The following is a 17761-nucleotide window of genomic DNA, read 5'->3' as shown; positions in this document are numbered from 1 at the left end:
CCTGTCACCTACTGACTGTGGGACCCCGGGCAGGTGCTGTAACCTTCCTGCACATGAATTGCCTTGTTTGTAACCTAGTACATGTCCTCCTGGGAAGGAGGGCCTGAGAAGTGCTCAGCTCAGTGCCTCGTCCCAGGGAGCCCCATAACAGAGACCGTTGTCCCACCTCGCCTCATTTCCAAGCAGTGCCGAGTAGTGGATACTCAAACTGAACTTGGAGGCCACACACATACTCACTACGTGTAACCACCTCCCCTCCCTCCTCAGTCCACCTCACACGTCATAAAGCACTGCACGTTCCAAAGGTTTCCAAGAGTCTGCCTGAGATCACATAGCCAGAAAGGGGCAGAATTTTATCCCAGGTGGTTCTGATTCTGAAGAGTGGCATAATTGGCAGGAGGGAGGGGTTTGCAGATATGAGGATTAAATGAGGGTTTCCGAGAGTGGAAGACAGGTACCGGTGGCCCCACATAGCACTGAATCCCAGAGAGTGAGACCAACCTGTTCCTCTTCAATTCTCCTTCCATCCTCCTGGTGACATTAAGGAGAAAGTCTCCACCCAGTGCTAGTACCTAACACCTTCTTAGCCCTGACTTGCTAAACTTCCTTTTTTAACACAAAGAGGGGGCCTCAGGATCAGATCATTTGGCAGGCTGCAATCCCCAGCTAGGATTTCGTTTTGTTTGACATCTTGGCTTTCACTGTACTTCCTTTTTTACATTTATCTGGGGCTAGAGATAGATACTGGCTTTCTACCTGGCAATTTGGAAGGTCATGATAAAAGTTTCTTTTTAAAATACGCTTATTTTTTTTCAAGGCAGGGCATCCAAAGGAAGCTACTAGCAAGTGATAAATAATGCAAGGTGGGCAGTCTGGCAAAAATGCTAAGGTGGTTCTGGAATGATTGCCATGAGATGTACAGTCTGACCCTTAGGAGATGATAAAAGACTATGCTGCAGAGTTAGGGAGGAGCATGTCCCGGGACGGCTTTGGACAAGGTCAGGAAGAACAGGTCTTGGATGGTGGCTGGACCACACAATGTGATTGGAGGCAGAGGCCCCCTGGGCTACCATTTCCTGGAAGTTCTTCCTGTAGCAAGCTGAAGGCTCATGCTTCCCCAGCTGGCTGCCTGTGCCTGTGGAACACTCCTACCCTTCTAAAGCCCAGACCACGGAGAGCAGAATGTCACCAGATGCCCAGAAGCATGAGGTCACAGTTAGGGGCAGGAGTTATCACTCATTGGCACAGCCCTGTCTCCGTACTTGAAGGGCCCAGAGCAGCCAGCCTTTGGCCTCTGCACTTAGCAAAATTGGATCCAGCCCTGGAGAGAAAAGTCCAGTAAGACAGGGTCTAAGCTTCCTTGTCCCTCCCCACTTCTCCAAGCTTTGCAACAATATCAAAGGCTGAGTGGGGGGTGTGCATTGGCAAAAAGTAAGCCCTGCTTTCCTGGGCAGCAAGGCTCCTGCTTTGCATCTTCCAGTGTCTGGCTGGCCACCATCCTCTTGGTCTGGCTGGGACATGAGCCTTCTACCACCCATCCCTTACTAAATGGAACTCTGTAACTTCATTTCCTGGATGCACGGCGTTTCTCACTTGCTTTCTGGCATTTCCCCATTTTTAATAGGAAGCGAACCTGGCATTTTTTATTAGAAAGCCCCAGAGTCCCGAGGTTTAATATCTTCAGTGTTAGATTCATGAACGACTTAGAAGTTAAAAGCTTGCCTGCGGCTGGAATTTGATGGAGCACGCAACTTGTTGCTGGACATGTGATTTATTTGCTCAAGCAAAGGGGGGTAAGAGAGGGGCAATTAAGTGGGTTTTGAGTTTTGAGAGGTGGGAATGCTTAGAAGTGAGTGAACAACCAAAGGGTTGTAAATCCTTTCTGACAGAATAGAGTGTTTTTAGAATAATAGCTGACTTTGAAACCAACTGCCTTGGGAACTCAAATCAGGCAGAGCTAAGGACTGTTTCCACCCAACTGTTTTTTTTTTTAATTTTTTATTGTTATGTTAATCACCATACATTACATCATTAGTTTTTGATGTAGTGTTCCATGATTCATTGTTTGTGCATAACACCCAGTGCTCCACGCAGAACGTGCCGTCTTTAAAAGCCATCACCAGGCTAACCCATCCCCCACCCCCTCCCCTCTAGAACCCTCAGTTTGTTTTTCAGAGTCCATCGTCTCTCATGGTTCGTCTCCCGCTCCAATTTACCCCCCTTCATTCTTCCCCTCCTGCCTCTTTTTTTTTTTCTTAACATATATTGCATTATTTGTTTCAGAGGTACAGGTCTGTGTTTCAACAGTCTTGCACAATTCATAGCGCTCACCATAGCACATACCTTCCCCAATGTCTATCACCCAGCCACCCCATCCCTCCCACCCCCCACCACTCCAGCAACCCTCACTTTGTTTCCTGAGATTAAGAATTCCTCATATCAGTGAGGTCATATGATACATGTCTTTCTCTGATTGACTTATTTCACTCAGCATAACACCCTCCAGTTCCATCCACGTCGTTGCAAATGGCAAGGTCTCATTCCTTTTGATGGCTGCATAATATTCCATTGTGTATATATACCACCTCTTCTTTATCCATTCATCTGTTGATGGACATCTTGGCTCTTTCCACAGTTTGGCTATTCTGGACATTGCTGCTATAAACAGTGCCCCTTCGGATCCCTACATTTGTATCTTTGTGGTAAATACCCAGTAGTGCAATTGCTGGATCGTAGGGTAGCTCTATTTTCAACTGTTTGAGGAACCTCCATACTGTTTTCCAGAGTGGTTGCACCAGCTTGCATTCCCACCAACAGTGTAGGAGGGTTTCCCTTTCTCCGCATCCTGGCCAACATCTGTCGTTTCCTGACTTGTTAATTTTAGCCATTCTGACGGGTGTGAGGTGGTATCTCATTGAGGTTTTGATTTGGATTTCCCTGATGCTGAGCGATGTTGAGCACTTTTTCATGTGTCTGTTGGCCGTTTGGATGTCTTCTTTGGAAAAATGTCTGTTCATGTCATCTGCCCATTTCTTGATTGGATTCTTTGTTCTTTGGGTGTCGAGTTTGATAAATTCTTTATAGATTTTGGATATTAGCCCTTTATCTGATATGTCATTTCCAAATATTTTCTCCCATTCTGTCGGTTGTCTTTTCGTTTTGTGGACTGTTTCTTTGGCTGTGCAGAAGCTTTTTATCTTGATGAAGTTCATTTTTGCCCTTGCTTCCCTTGCCTTTGACGATGTTTCTAGGAAGAAGTTGCTGTGGCTGAGGTCAAAGAGGTTGTTGCCTGTGTTCTCCTTTAGGATTTTGATGGACTCCTGTCTCACGTTTAGGTCTTTCAACCATTTGGAGTCTATTTTTGTGTGTGGTGTAAGGAAATGGTCCAGTTTCATTCTTCTGCAGGTGGCTGTCCAATTTTCCCAACACCATTTGTTGAAGAGACTGTCTTTTTGCCATTGGATATTCTTTCCTGCTTTGTCAAAGATAAGTTGACCATAGAGTTGAGGGTCCATTTCTGGGCTCTCGATTCTGTTCCATTGATCTATGTGTCTGTTTTTGTGCCAGTACCATACTGTCTTGATGATGACAGCTTTGTAATAGAGCTGGAAGTCCGGAATTGTGATGCCACCAGCTTTGCTTTTCTTTTTCAAGATTCCTCTGGCTATTCGGGGTCTCTTCTTGTTCCATACAAATTTTAGGATTATTTGTTCCATTTCTTTGAAAAAAGTGGATGGTATTTTGATGGGGATTGCATTGAATGTGTAGATTGCTCTAGGTAGCATTGACATCTTCACAATGTTTGTTCTTCCAATCCATGAGGATGGAACGTTTTTCCATTTCTTTGTGTCTTCCTCAATTTCTTTCATGAGTATTTTATAGTTTTCTGAGTACAGATCCTTTGCCTCTTTGGTTAGACTTATTCCTAGGTATCTTATGGTTTTGGGTGCAATTGTAAATGGGATCGACTCCTTGATATGTCTCTCTTCTGTCTTGTTGTTGGTGTATAGGAATGCCACTGATTTCTGTGCATTGATTTTATATCCTGCCACTTTACTGAATTCCTGTACGAGTTCTAGCAGTTTTGGGGTGGAGTCTTTTGGGTTTTCCACATACAGTATCATATCATCTGCAAAGAGTGATTTGACTTCCTCTTTGCCGATTTGGATGCCTTTGATTTCTTTTTGTTGTCTGATTGCTGTGGCTAGGACTTCTAATACTATGTTGAATAGCAGTGGTGAGAGTGGACATCCCTGCCGTGTTCCTGACCTTAGGGGGAAAGCTCTCAGTTTTTCCCATTGAGAATGATATTGGCTGTAGGTTTTTCATAGATGGCTTTTATGATATTGAGGTATGTACCCTCTATCCCTATACTCTGAAGAGTTTTGATCAAGAAAGGATGCTGTACTTTGTCAAATGTTTTTTCCGCATCTATTGAGAGGATCATATGATTCTTGTTCTTTCTCTTGTTAATGTATTGTATCACGTTGATTGATTTGCGGATGTTGAACCAACCTTGCAGCCCAGGGATAACTCCCACTTGGTCATGGTGAATAATCCTTTTAAGGTACTGTTGGATCCTATTGGCTAGTATTTTGGTGAGAATTTTTGCATCCATGTTCATCAAGGATATTCGTCTGTAATTCTCCTTTTTGATGGGGTCTTTGGTTTTGGATCAAGGTAATGCTGGCCTCATAAAATGAGTTTGGAAATTTTCCTTCCATTTCTATTTTTTGGAACAGTTTCAGAAGAACAGGTATTAATTCTTCTTTAAATGTCTGATAGAAATCCCCTGGGAAGCCATCTGGCCCTGGGCTTTTGTTTGTTGGGAGATTTTTGATGACTGCTTCAATTTCCTTAGTGGTTATAGGTCTGTTCAGGTTTTCTGTTTCTTCCTGGTTCAGTTTTGGTAGTTGATACATCTCTAGGAATGCACCCATTTCTTCCAGGTTATCTAATTTGCTGGCATAGAGTTGCTCATAATATGTTCTTATAATTGTTTGTATTTCTTTGGTGTTGGTTGTGATCTCTCCTCTTTCATTCATGATTTTGTTGATTTGGGTCATTTCTCTTTTCTTTTTGATAAGTCTGGCCAGGGGTTTATCAATCTTGTGAATTCTTTCAAAGAACCAGCTCCTAGTTTCGTTGATCTGTTCTGCTGTTCTTTTGGTTTCTATTTCATTGATTTCTGCTCTGATCTTTATTATTTCTCTTCACCTGCTGAGTTTAGGCTTTATTTGCTGTTCTTTCTCCAGCTCCTCTAGGTGTAGGGTTAGGTTGTGTATTTGAGACCTTTCTTGTTTCTTGAGAAAGGCTTGCATTGCTATATACTTTCCTCTCAGGACTGCCTTTGCTGTATCCCAAAGATTTTGAACAGTTGTGTTTTCATTTTCATTTGTTTCCATGAATTTTTTTAATTCTTCTTTAATTTCCTGGTTGACCCATTCATTCTTTAGTAGGTTGCTCTTTAGCCTCCATGTATTTGAGTTCTTTCCGACTTTCCTCTTGTGATTGAGTTCTAGTTTCAAAGCATTGTTGTCTGAAAATATGCAGGGAATAATCCCAATCTTTTGGTACCGGTTGAGACCTGATTTGTGACCTAGGATGTGATCTATTCTGGAGAATGTCCCATGGGCACTAGAGAAGAATGTGTATTCCGTTGCTTTGGGATGGAATGTTCTGAATATGTCTGTGAAGTCCATTTGTTCCAGGGTTTCATTTAAAGTCTTTATTTCCTTGATCTTTTGCTTAGATGATCTGTCCATTTCAGTCAGGGGGCTGTTAAAGTCCCCCACTATTTTTGTACTGTTGTCAATGTGTTTCTTTGCTTTTGTTATTAATTACCTTATATAATTGGCTGCTCCCATGTTAGGGGCATAGATATTTACAATTGTTAGATCTCTTGTTGGATAGACCCTTTAAGTAGGATATAGTGTCCTTCCTCATCTCTTATTACAGTCTTTGGTTTAAAATCTAATTTGTCTGATATAAGGATTGCCACCCCAGCTTTCTTTTGGTGTCCATTAGCATGGTAAATGGTTTTCCACCCCCTCACTTTCAATGTGGGGGTGTCTTTGGGTCTAAAATGAGTCACTTGCAGGCAGCATATCGATGGGTCTTGTTTTTTAATCCAATCTGATAGCCTTTGTCTTTTGATTGGGGCATTTGGCCCATTTACATTCAGGGTAACTATTGAAAGGTATGAATTTAGTGCCATTGTATTGCCTGTAAGGTGACTGTGACTGTATATTGTCTGTGTTCCTTTCTGGTCTATGCTGCTTTTAGTCTCTCTCTTTGCTTAGAGGACCCCTTTCAATATTTCTTGTAGGGCTGGTTTTGTGTTTGCAAATTCCTTTAGTTTTTTTTGTCCTGGAAGCTTTTTATCTCTCCTTCTATTTTCAATGACAGCCTAGCTGGATATAGTATTCTTGGCTGCATATTTTTCTCATGTAGTGCTCTGAATATATCATGCCAGTCCTTTCTGGCCTACCAGGTCTCTGTGGATAGGGCTGTTGCCAATCTAATGTTTCTACCAGTGTAGGTTACATATCTCTTCTCCCGAGCTGCTTTCAAAATTTCCTCTTTGTCACTGAGACTCATAAGTTTTACTATTAGATGTCGGGGTGTTGACCTATTTTTATTGATTTTGAGAGGGTTCTCTGTGCCTCCTGGATTTTGATGCCTGTTTCCTTCTCCACATTAGGGAAGTTCTCTGCTAGAATTTGCTCCAATATACCTTCTGCCCCTCTCTCTCTTTCTTCTTCTTCTGGAATCCCAATTATTCTAATGTTGTTTCATCTTATGGTATCGCTTATCTCTCAAATTCTGCCCTCGTGATCCAGTAGTTGTTTCTCCCTCTTTTTCTCAGTTTCTTTATTTTCCATCATTTGGTCTTCTATATCGCTGATTCTCTCTTCTGCCTCATTTATCCTAGCAGTTAGTGCCCCCATTTTTGATTGCACCTCATCAATAGCCTTTTTGATTTCGACTTGGTTAGATTTTAGTTCTTTTATTTCTCCAGAAAGGGTTTCTCTAATAACTTCCATGCTTTTTTCAAGCCTGGCTAGTATCTTTAAAGTCATGATTCTGAACTCTAGGCCCGACATCACACTAATGTCCGTATTGAGTAGGTCCCTGGCTGATGGTACTACCTCTTGTTCTTTTTGTTGAGGTGATTTTTTTCATCTTGTCATTTTGTCCAGAGGAGAATAGATGAATGAGAGAACAAAATGCTAACAGGTTAACAACGTCCCCAGAAAATGTACTCTAAACAAATCAGAAAAGAGCTGAAACCAGGGGAAAAGAAAGGGAAAGAAAAAAAAAAGAAAAAGATAAAAACAAACAAAAACAGAACAAAACAAAAAAAAATAGAATATGATCAAATATGATCAGGCTGGTGCATAGATCAGTGCCACACACTAGATTTTGAGTGTATTTTGGTCTGTTAGAAGAAAGTGCCTCCTAAAATTTTAAAGAAAGAAAGACTTATATATGTACAAAATAAGGGTTGATATGATGAAGGGATGGAATATGACTGTAAAAATGAAAATTATAAAATTTTAAAAAAGGAACTGATCAGGTGTTTGAAAAAATAAAGAAGAGGATTTTTAAAAAAAGGAAAGAAAGAAAAAAGGGAGAGAATGTGATCAGGCAGGAGACTGGAAAAAAGCCATACACTAGAGATTTAGGGTATATTTTGATCTGTTAGAAGAAACTGTATCTCAAAATTTTAAAGAGAGAACAACTTATATATATATGCCAAAAATAAAAGTAACTACTATGAAGGGGTAGAATATGACTCTAAAAATGAAAAATAAAAATGTGGTTTTTTTTTTAAAAAGGGATTGATAAGATGGTTGAAAAAGGAAAAAAGAAAAATTAAAAAAAAAAACAGTTAAAAAAATTAGCTTTGAATGACTAATGAATCATGGTAAAAAAAGCCATGAATTCTATGTGCAGTATTCCCCTAGCGCTGGAGTTCTCCCGTTCTCCTTGATCGGTAAACTTGGTCTTGGCTTGCTGGCCGTTCGTGCTGATCTTCTGGGGGAGGGGCCTGTTGCCATGGTTCCCAAATGTCTTTGCCGGAGACGGAATTGCCCCGCCCTTGTTGGTCTGGGCTAAGCAAGCTGCTCGGGTTTGCTCTCGGGAGCTTTTGTTCCCTGCAAGCTCTCAGTACGGCTTTGGAGGACCAGGGTGAAAATGGTGGCCTCCCAATCTCTGCCCGGGGGAGTCGAGAACTCGGGGCCCGCTCCTCAGTGAGCCCCCAGAGAAAAGCAGTCACTCCCGTCTCCGGCCGAACTCCGTGCTCACCCGGCCTGTGACCGAGCGTTTCTATGTCTGGCACCCGACCCCATGTGGAGTCTCCAAACCCAGCAGATCCCTGCAGTGCGCTTCCGCGCCGCTCCTCCTGGGGGAGGAAGGGGAGTCTCCCCGGCTCTGCCGCTTGTTGGGTCCCTGCTGGAGGAGCAGTGGCCCGACTGTCACCGATCACAGTTTATGGCCACCCTGAGCTGAGAGCTTGCTCCTCGGCTCCGTCTCTGCAGCCGGCTTCCCCGCTCCGATACCTGGGAGCTCTGCCGCACTCAGGCACCCCCCGGTCTTCCTGTGACCCCGAGGGTCCTGAGACCACACTGTCCTGCGAGGGTTCCACCGCCCGCTTAGCCACTGGAGCGACGTCCCTCAGCGGAGCCAACTTCTAAAAGTTCCGATTTTGTGCTCCGCGGCTCTATCACTTGCCAGAAGCGGCCGACGGAGGCTCCCTCCCCGTCATCTATCCTCCCGAATATCGGCTCGGATTCACTTCTCCACTCATTCTACCTTCTAGAAAGTGGTCGCTTTTCTGTTCAGAAAGTTGTTGCTGTTCTCTTCTTCGATCTCCTGTTGAGTTCGTAGGTGTTCAGAATGGTTTGATCCCTATTCAGCTGAATTCCTGAGACCAGACGAAATCCAGGTCTCCTACTCCTCTGCCATCTTGCTCCGCCCCCCCAACTGTTTCTTTTATTTGGAAGATCATTAACTTGAGGGGGGCAGGCCCTGGGAGGTATTCTCTAGAGCCCAGCCAGAGGGCCTTTGCTATGTTACTCACGTGTACCAGGCTTGGTCCCACCTCAGGGCCTTTGCACTGGCTGGTCCTTCAGCCTGGAACTCTCTTCCTCCAGATTTTCACATGGCTGCCTTTCTTCATTCAGCTCTTGGCATGAAGGTCACCTCCCCTGAGGGACTTACACTAACCATCCTAGCTAAGGAAGCTCCCAGCCCCAGCAGTCTCTGTCCAATTAATCTCTTTATTTTCCCCTTAGCACTTGTGCCTCTCTGAATATCTCATCTATTTGCTTGTTTACTTATTTATTGCCCAACATCTCCCCTGGCCAGTCAGTCGCATGATATTAAGGACGGGGACTGTCTTGCACACACCTAGAACAGTATCGCCTATCCTCAGAATACTACCATGCCCACAGTGCCACACTCACTAAATGGATTGCGAACATTACTATCTCTGGGCCTCAGTCAAATGAGATTGGCCTTGAGTGATGGTTCTCAAAGTGGGGTTCCTAGACCACCAGCATTAGCATGACCTGGAGACTCGTTAGGAATGCCAGTTCTCGGGAACCCAACCCAGACCCCCAGAATCAGAATTTCTCAGGGTGGGACCAGCCATCTTTGTTGTAACAAGCTCTTGCACGGGATTTTGATGCACCTTCCAGTTAGCCACTGGCCTCTTGCTTAAACACCTCTGAGGTCTCGGCAGGTGTAACTGCAGGAAGGGGAGCAGGTGTGGCCAGGAGACCATAGGTGCCCAGTCTAGAACATGCCAGTTTAAGACCAGACATACCTGAAAGCCACACTCCCCTCCCTCCCCCTCTCCATTCATTCACACAGGCCTGGGTCCCCCTGCTTGGTGCTGAGGGATTTGGAGGAGGGAAGAAAAGTGGCTGCCCTCGGCATCTAGATTTCTCCCCAGTCACTGTTTTGGCGGAAAGTAGCCAGCTTGGACAGAGGTCCTCAATAAGCCTTCTAGGTGGTTTTATCTCGTTGCTTCTGGCAATCCTCTTTTAGGCTGGTTTACTACAAGCATCTTACACTTGCAGTGCCATCCTGGCCAGAAGGCCCACTATGTCACCTGGGATGTGGGGTCAAAGGGCAGAGTTGTATGAATGCATTGCCTGGGTTCAGGGCTGGAGAGACCTCTCCATCAGCTTGCAGATAAAGTGGGAAATAATCCAGTCCTTGTTCCTTTTCTTGGAGAAACGTGATCATTTTGCAGAGAGAGATACTGAGAGGGGAAGTTGTGTGTGTGTGTGTGTGTGTGTGTGTGTGTGTGTGTGCGCGCGCGCGCGCGCGCGCGCGCGTGTGCTTACTGCCCCAGAACCTAGAGGGCTACTAACTACATCCTTAAGCTACTAAAACACCTTCTCCTGACCTCCAGACTGACTGCCACCAAGGCCAGCAGGCTCATTCATCCTCATTGCCATAATAGTGACATTATGCCTACCATTTACTGAGGGTGTGTGACATGCTGGAGTCTCAGAGAAAGTTATGGAGCAAAAGATGGGGCTTAAGAGCCGAAGGTCTGGAGCCAGGCTGCCTGGGTTCAAATCCCAGCTCCACTGAACCTCTCAGAGCCTCGGTTTCCTTATCTGTAAAACGTGGCTGATCTAAGACTTCAATAAATCCAAGATGCTATTAATTACAATGTGCACCATGTATTCATGGACAAAGAAAGAAATACAGTGCCAACAAAACTGTTACCTGTTCATGAATAAGACACATTCTGCTTTCAGAGATGTTGAATTTCAAGGAAATGTGCATCTTGGAATCCATGGAATACAGCAAGAATACCCACCGTGTGGGGCCGTCATCCCTAGGCTGGCAGCTGGTACCTAGAAAGGGCTCATGCATGTTAGCTGGTGGTGTTACATTACCCCCGTTTTACAGATGAGGAAACTGAGATCAAGGTCACTTCCCAAGGCCACCCAGCAAGTAGTAAATGGTAGAGTCAGATTTGGATTCCCTTGCCTGCGTGTCTCTTAAATGGCCCCCAAATCACGTCTGGTAACGGGACACCCATACCACACAAGGGGTGAGAGAAAGATCAGGAACAGGCTGACACCATGTGTGTGTGTCTGTGAGCAGGTCCTCCGCCCCTCTGGGTCTCCATAGCCTCATCGGCAGGAATAGGGCAATAGTGTGGACCCTGCAGGGCTGCCTTGAGGATTTGTGGAGGTGACTTAGGTCCCACACACGTGCTCAGTAAACCTTCATCCTCTCCTCCCTTCCCTTCTCCACCTCCCACCCCACAAGTGGCTTTTGGGGCACTGCTGTTAGCCACAGAAACCCCAAGCTCAGAGCAGTTGCCAAAGATACTTGGACTGACTTGCCTGGTGTATCTGAGCCTCAGCCACCCTGGACACTTGCCTGATGCTTGCTCCTACTTAGAGCTCAGCCTTCTCCCTGCACCTGCTCTCCAACTCAGCCCCCGATACACACCTGGCAGGCACAGCCAGGCCCAGAGCTGCTAATTCCTCTGCAGACGGAATTGTGACTATGTGAAAGAGCTTAAAAGTGGTTATGGGGTGGGGGGGGGTGCCTCGGGGGTTCAGTCGGTTAAGCGTCTGCCTTCAGCTCAGGTCATGATCCCAGGGTCCTAGGGTCGAGTCCGGCATCCAGCTGTCTGATCAGCAGGGAGCCTGCTTTTCCTTCTGCCTCTCTCTCTTTCATGCATAAATAAACAAAATCTTAAAAAAAAAAAAAGTGAATGCCTGGGTATCAGTGTTGGTTTAGATTTTCTTGTAAATTTCAACACACATACTGTTCATCCTTGCCGATTTCTTTGAAGCAAACTTTTTTAAGTGTAATATCTGGCAAAGTGTCCAGATCCTAAGAGCACAACCTGATGAATTTCGACTAAATTCACACTCCTATACCACACCCCAATCGAAACAACATTGCCTGCCCCCTCCCCCCCACACCCCTCATGCCCTCTCCAGCCTCCCCAGCCCCCAAGGGTCACCACTACATCTACTTCATGCATACGGGTCAGTTTTGTCTGCTTTGCACTTTATACATACGGAATCATTCCGTGTGAGTCCTGTGTGGCTTCTTTTGTTCAACACTGTGTTTATGTTTGTTGCCGTTAGCAATAGTTTATTGTTTTACAGTATAGTACAAACATATATGGTTATATGGCACTATCACAATCTATCCATCTTTCTGTTGATGAACATTTGGATTAGCTCCAGTGAGGGGCTATTATGAATGGGTTGCTGTTAACATGGTAGTACATTCTGGCATATCCGTGGGTGAATATGAGTATGCATGCCTGTTGCGTATATACTTAGGGGGTTATTTGTATATTTCACTTTGGTAGCCCTGCCAAGCTGTGATTGTACAATTTACATCCCACCAGTGGGATGTAAATCATCTCCAGCAGCCCCAGAAACCACAGGGTAGTGGGAGAAGCAAAGGTTTTAGCAGCTGCTCCTGGAGAGGAAGATGTGAGCAGAGAAAGAAGATGGGAGGGTATTTGAAGCCTGCGACTTGTATGCAGTTACCCTGGGAAGGAGAGTCTGGGACTCTGGGAGCCTGTTGCAGTGATTTGCTCTGCCATATGCAGTGGGGACAGTATTTTCTGTGCCCTGGCCGGTAATGCATGTAGGTGGCTGTTCAAGAACTGAGTATCCAGGGGAGGGAATCCACCCACGGTCTCCACCATCCCCAATGTTTAAATGTCAATATGGTTTAATTGGCTGCACAACCCACTCCCTCCCCCTGTCCTGCAGCATCCATAGCATATGTACCCCCAGGACAGCAACAACAGGGGATAGCCTTGAGTCACCGAGGCTGCCTCCTGCCAGCTCACTGGGCAACCTTGAACAGGTGAGTCAGACTCTCTGGGAGTCAGCTTCCCCGAGAATCTCACCTTAAGGAAGTGAAGAAATGAATCTTAGTCAAAGATCATGGGTAACATTTTGGACGGATATATGGGTGGATGTATGGATACATAGCTAGGTAGAGAGGAATATAATAGATGGACAAACAGATGTGATGTGTGTATAAATATATAATACATATTTGCCAAGGGTGTGTGTGCATTTTGCCATCTTATTGATCATTTACTACCTCTCCTAATAGCCAGCATTTCATGAGCACTTAATATGTGTCAGGCATGGAGAGATGCCCATCCCTTTACACACCTGATTTCATATGGTTCTCCTTAACAGTCTTGTAAGGCAGGAACTATTGACCCCATTTTACAGAAAATGAAAATGAGGCTCAGAGAGGTTAACTCACCTTCCTGGGGTCACACAGCCATTAACTGACAAGCCCGGATTCTAACCCATAGAGTTTGACTAGGCCCCTGTTCTAACCCCTGTGCTACACTTTCCACCACGTGCGAGGCACCGCCCTGGGCTCCTTCTCTCATTCAGTCCTCGTACTGACTGTACAAGGTACGCATTCTCTTTGATAGCTGTGGAAACTGAAGCCCAGAGGGGTTAAGTAACCGACCCAAAGACACACAGTAAGGAACACAGCTGGGATCCAAAATGAGGTCCCTTTGCCACAGTTCCAGCTCCAACCACACGATCTCAGCTATGTCTAGCATGTAACAAGGGCTCGAAAATACTCAAAGAAGGACTAAGAGTCTTTTAGCAATGAAGTCCTAGATTAAAAGAAAAATTCAAGCCATTATTTTGACATGAGATGGAACATGAACTTTTCTAATACCATCCTTTCCTCTTTTAGCCAACACCGGATACCGTGAGCCAGACGTGGTGTAGGGGCTGGGAATGCAGTGGGGAATCTAGAATTCATTCATTCACTCATTCATTCCGTGACCATGTACTGAGGGCCTGCTGTGTGCGTACCAGGAACTGAGCGCTCTGCGGGAAGGACAGGTGGATGGGCATGTAGGCAACTAAACGGGGAGGTGTGACCATCACTGCATTACCGTCCTTTGTCATCTTGTCATTCATCTTACACCACTGGTCCTCGAAATGAACTCAATGAGGCTGAAAATAGTTTGAAAAGCCCTCTATCTCGACAGGCATCTGGTTTGGGGGGAGGGGTATCAGTGTTGACACGCCACGGTCTGAAGGCTTGAATGCATCTTTGGCCAATGGTACTTGGTGGACGTGAGCCACCACTTTGCTGTTGTTATCACTGTCCCTCAGCTGCTTCGGGTGAGCGGGAGCAGCTGGGACAAGTGGTTGGCAGAGTGCTGTCTGAGTGGTGTCTGAGGACCCCAGAAGTTGTCAGTTTATGCGCAGCTTTCCTTCTGTGCAATCTGGGACAGATGGAACGTGGCAAGCCTGCCTCTGGACTGGGTTAGATTCTGCAGGTATCCTGCGATGCCAGGGTGGTGGTGTCGGTGATAGAACGGGCCCCCGTCCCCGTCTGCATCCCAGAACCAGATCTGAGGTCCAGTTAACAGGCTCATTATCTGATAAGCAAACTAATGGCACCTGCAGTCTTACTTGTCACATCTAACAACCATTGTGGGTCACTCTCATCTGAACAACTGCTGATCATTTATTTTGTCCTTTTGCTTTCCAGCCTGTGTAAGGGACGGACGCTCTATTCTGTGGTGAGGGACGCCAAAATCGTCTTGGATGTCAACAAAACGAGGCAGATTGCTCAAGAAATTGTGAAGGTACCACAGGGTCTGGGGCTCCCTCCTGAGATGCATGGTCTGGCTTCAGACCAAGAAGTCTGGATTTAAAAAAAAAAAAAAAATTAGACTTGATCTGAAAAATAGCAGGCAGTAGGTGAGGAAGGGCTTTGCCCGGATACTGCCATGAGGGTTGGTCTCCCGATGTTTGGCTGCCATCTGGTGCCCCAGCATTGTGATAATTGGGCCTGTTGTGGGGACCCGGATAAGTTTGTGTGGCTAGAATCCCTTACCCCTCCGATGCTTGAATTCCCATGAGTGCAGGCCATCTCTTTCCACAGCTGCTGGGGAAACATCCAATTGTTGCAAGTTGTTTGGGATTGAAACAAACTGGAACATCCTGTGTTTTCTGGCAGGTGCCTCATTAGTCAGTTGACTGGGGCTTTTAGTTGACATTGGAAGTGTCAGGACTGAGCTGTTAGAAGAGATAAAATGTGACTGCTCATAAAGGCGAAAAACCAAAAATCTAGAGACTCACCCTTGAGCGAGACTTCCACTAGACTCTCTCCTCCGTGGTCTTGATCATTGGCTCATGATCTGTCCCTTGAGGAATGCAGTGCATTCTGCACTGATACGGGTTAAGTGGATATAAAACAAATCTCCTGCAGAGGAGTTATTTTTTAAAGAGGAAGTGCAGGGAGGTGGTGGTTGGAATTCCTTTCTCCGGGGACCTCCTCTCCATTTTTGTCAATTTTTCCCCCCACTGGGGACATCTTTCTTTGTCTCTTCTTCAAGAAGCAGAAGAGCTAGGTGGGAACAGTTTGGTGAGGGTCTGAGGGTGGTGGCGGATGTGTGTCTTGGGGACCCTGCCTGTTTCTGCTTGCCATGACTTCTCTCACCCCACCTCCGAGCCTCTGCGTTGGGGTCCCCAGAACTGCGGCTATTTGGGGTGCTCTTGTTGGAAAGGCAAGGAGGGTGGACCCAAGCCAAGTAGCAGCAGAGACCGCTCAGGTATTCCTTGAAAATTCCCATTTCCTTGCCTCCTGCAGGGCATGGGCTACCTCCATGCAAAGGGGATCCTTCACAAGGACCTCAAGTCAAAGAATGTCTTCTATGACAACGGCAAAGTGGTGATCACAGACTTCGGGCTCTTCAGCATTTCCGGGGTGCTGCAGGCCGGCAGGTGAGTGGTGGTGGAAGGGCCCAGTGGAGTTCTTGGCCGATGACAGTCAGGGGTGAGAAGTCACCCAAATGGCATCAGTGACGGAGACTGGGGGTTGGGCCTGAGATCGCTTAGCTGGGCGGCTAGGCTGTTGCTGATCCTGGGGCACTGATACCAGGTCAAGCCGTGATTCCCCAGGAGCCCTGTCTTGCAAGTGGTGCTTTTAGGAGCACGGGCTTTATTGGGCACAGAGCATCCCCAATCCTGAAAGCCCTTGCCCTCGAATTTAACTGGAAGATCCTCCCTTTGCCCTGAGTACCCACCTGGCAGTTGAAATCACCCCAGAGTCCTTGCTCAAAGTTTTCTTATGAATTGATCCAGTTTAGTGCAGCAAGAGTACTAAGGGATTTAAAGTCAGACCCACCTGTGCGCCCCCCACCCCGGCTCTGCCACTTAATCACTATGACCTTAGTTATACTCCTGGAACTTCCCTGAACTTCAGTTTCCATGTCTGCAAGAAAAATGACGATGTGATCATGCCTACCTCGCAGGATCCTTGTGTGGCTGAAATAACACAATCAAGTGTCCAACACAGTGCCGGGAGCACAGGGAACACTACACAGAGTAGCTGCTGCTGAGTTGTTGTAATTACTATAAATTTGCATATACCTCCCCCAGTGTCACCCAGGAGAATCATCAACCATCCTTAAGTAATTAACTCTCAGGAGCCACTCACCCAAGGGCAAGCTGCCTTGAGGTGATGGTGAGAAACAACTTGATTCCAAATAAACAGCCCATGATTCAGGAGGTCGGCCCGCTGTGACTTTTAATTTGGAGTGTGGACGCGCAAGCACACACAGGCTCACGCATGCATGCACGCGTGCTCGTGTACACACACACACACACACACACACACACACACACACACACACACACACACACTTAAAAACCCTGTGGTTTTCTCTAATCACGCCTTTTGTAACCTGTGCGTGCCTCCTCCGGATGGCAGCCCCACACTCTCCTTTTACTTGTTTCAGCTGCTTTGAGGTACTGATCTCTTTGAGGTCCACCCCAGGGCCCCCCAAGGTGAATTTTGTGCATGCTATATAATGCGTTGACTCTAAGAGCGTCCAAAAATCAGCAACACTTGATCTAGCCACTTTCTGTGTGATCTAGAAACAGAAAGCGTAACAGAAGCGGAAGTTTCTTTTCAGTTCTACTCCACCCAAAAAGATTCAGTGCAGTCTCCAAAACTATCTACAGCACCTAAGATGAGAAAAGAAGCAGGTAAATGAACAAAGAGATCAGTGGCTAAGTAGGTGGAGAGTCCCTCGCGTCAGACCCCAACAAGCCAGGAGCGCTGCACCATGTTCCTTCCTCCCTGTCTCCCCAAGAGCACTTACAAGTCCGTTTGCTGGGAGGATTTGCATGCGCACACACGTCCACATATCCATTCATCCATCACCCCAGGCTACAGGGTGGAGGAAGCAGTGGGTAACATCACTATGAACTCAAGTATCTGCGTCCAGACAAAAAGACGCCTAGCAGATGCTTTCCGTGAACCTGCTTCGAGGCTCTTAAAAAAAATCCGATGCCTCCCACCCAGAGGCATGTCCTTGCCAGTGGATTGTCCCGCGGGTGGATCGAAAGGGGACAGGACCTCTGATTTTCCCCCTTTTGGTTCTCGGTTTTCGAAAGCCCCAGGGTAAAGAGGAAGAAAGGAAATGGAATGACGTGAGCGTCCTTTCCTTCACCTCATTCACAGAGGCCCAGTGTCAACAGGGGAAGCAAGTTCAAGTCAAGGGCAAGGTGGCTGCTGGCCTCTTTGTCCAGCCATCACTCCGCAACCCCACCCCTGCCCAGCCTGGTCATCAACACAAACCCCGGGCAGTGTCAGGAGAGGCCAGGGAGCCCTCAGCGACCTCTCCCAGAAGAAATCCACATTTCTTGGCTGCCCACGAGGCCCGATCGGGGGGTCTCCTGTGGTGATT

General features: G+C 46.3%; 1 protein-coding gene across 3 annotated transcripts in view; it reads left to right on the top strand.

The window, feature by feature from the left end:
- KSR2 (kinase suppressor of ras 2) overlaps nucleotides 1–17761 on the top strand; it is a 411509-nt gene that overhangs the window by 375623 nt on the left and 18125 nt on the right. For all 3 annotated transcript variants that reach the window (XM_027576790.2, XM_027576788.2, XM_027576789.2), the window contains exons 15-16: nucleotides 14554–14650; nucleotides 15658–15791. In XM_027576790.2, coding sequence (XP_027432591.2) covers nucleotides 14554–14650; nucleotides 15658–15791 — 231 coding nt within the window. The remainder of the gene's footprint in view (nucleotides 1–14553; nucleotides 14651–15657; nucleotides 15792–17761) is intronic.

The sequence above is a fragment of the Zalophus californianus genome, chromosome 14 (genome assembly GCF_009762305.2).
Source record: "Zalophus californianus isolate mZalCal1 chromosome 14, mZalCal1.pri.v2, whole genome shotgun sequence".
In the NCBI taxonomy this organism is placed as follows: Eukaryota; Metazoa; Chordata; class Mammalia; order Carnivora; family Otariidae; genus Zalophus; species Zalophus californianus.
This window is presented reverse-complemented; position numbering and strand designations above follow the sequence as displayed.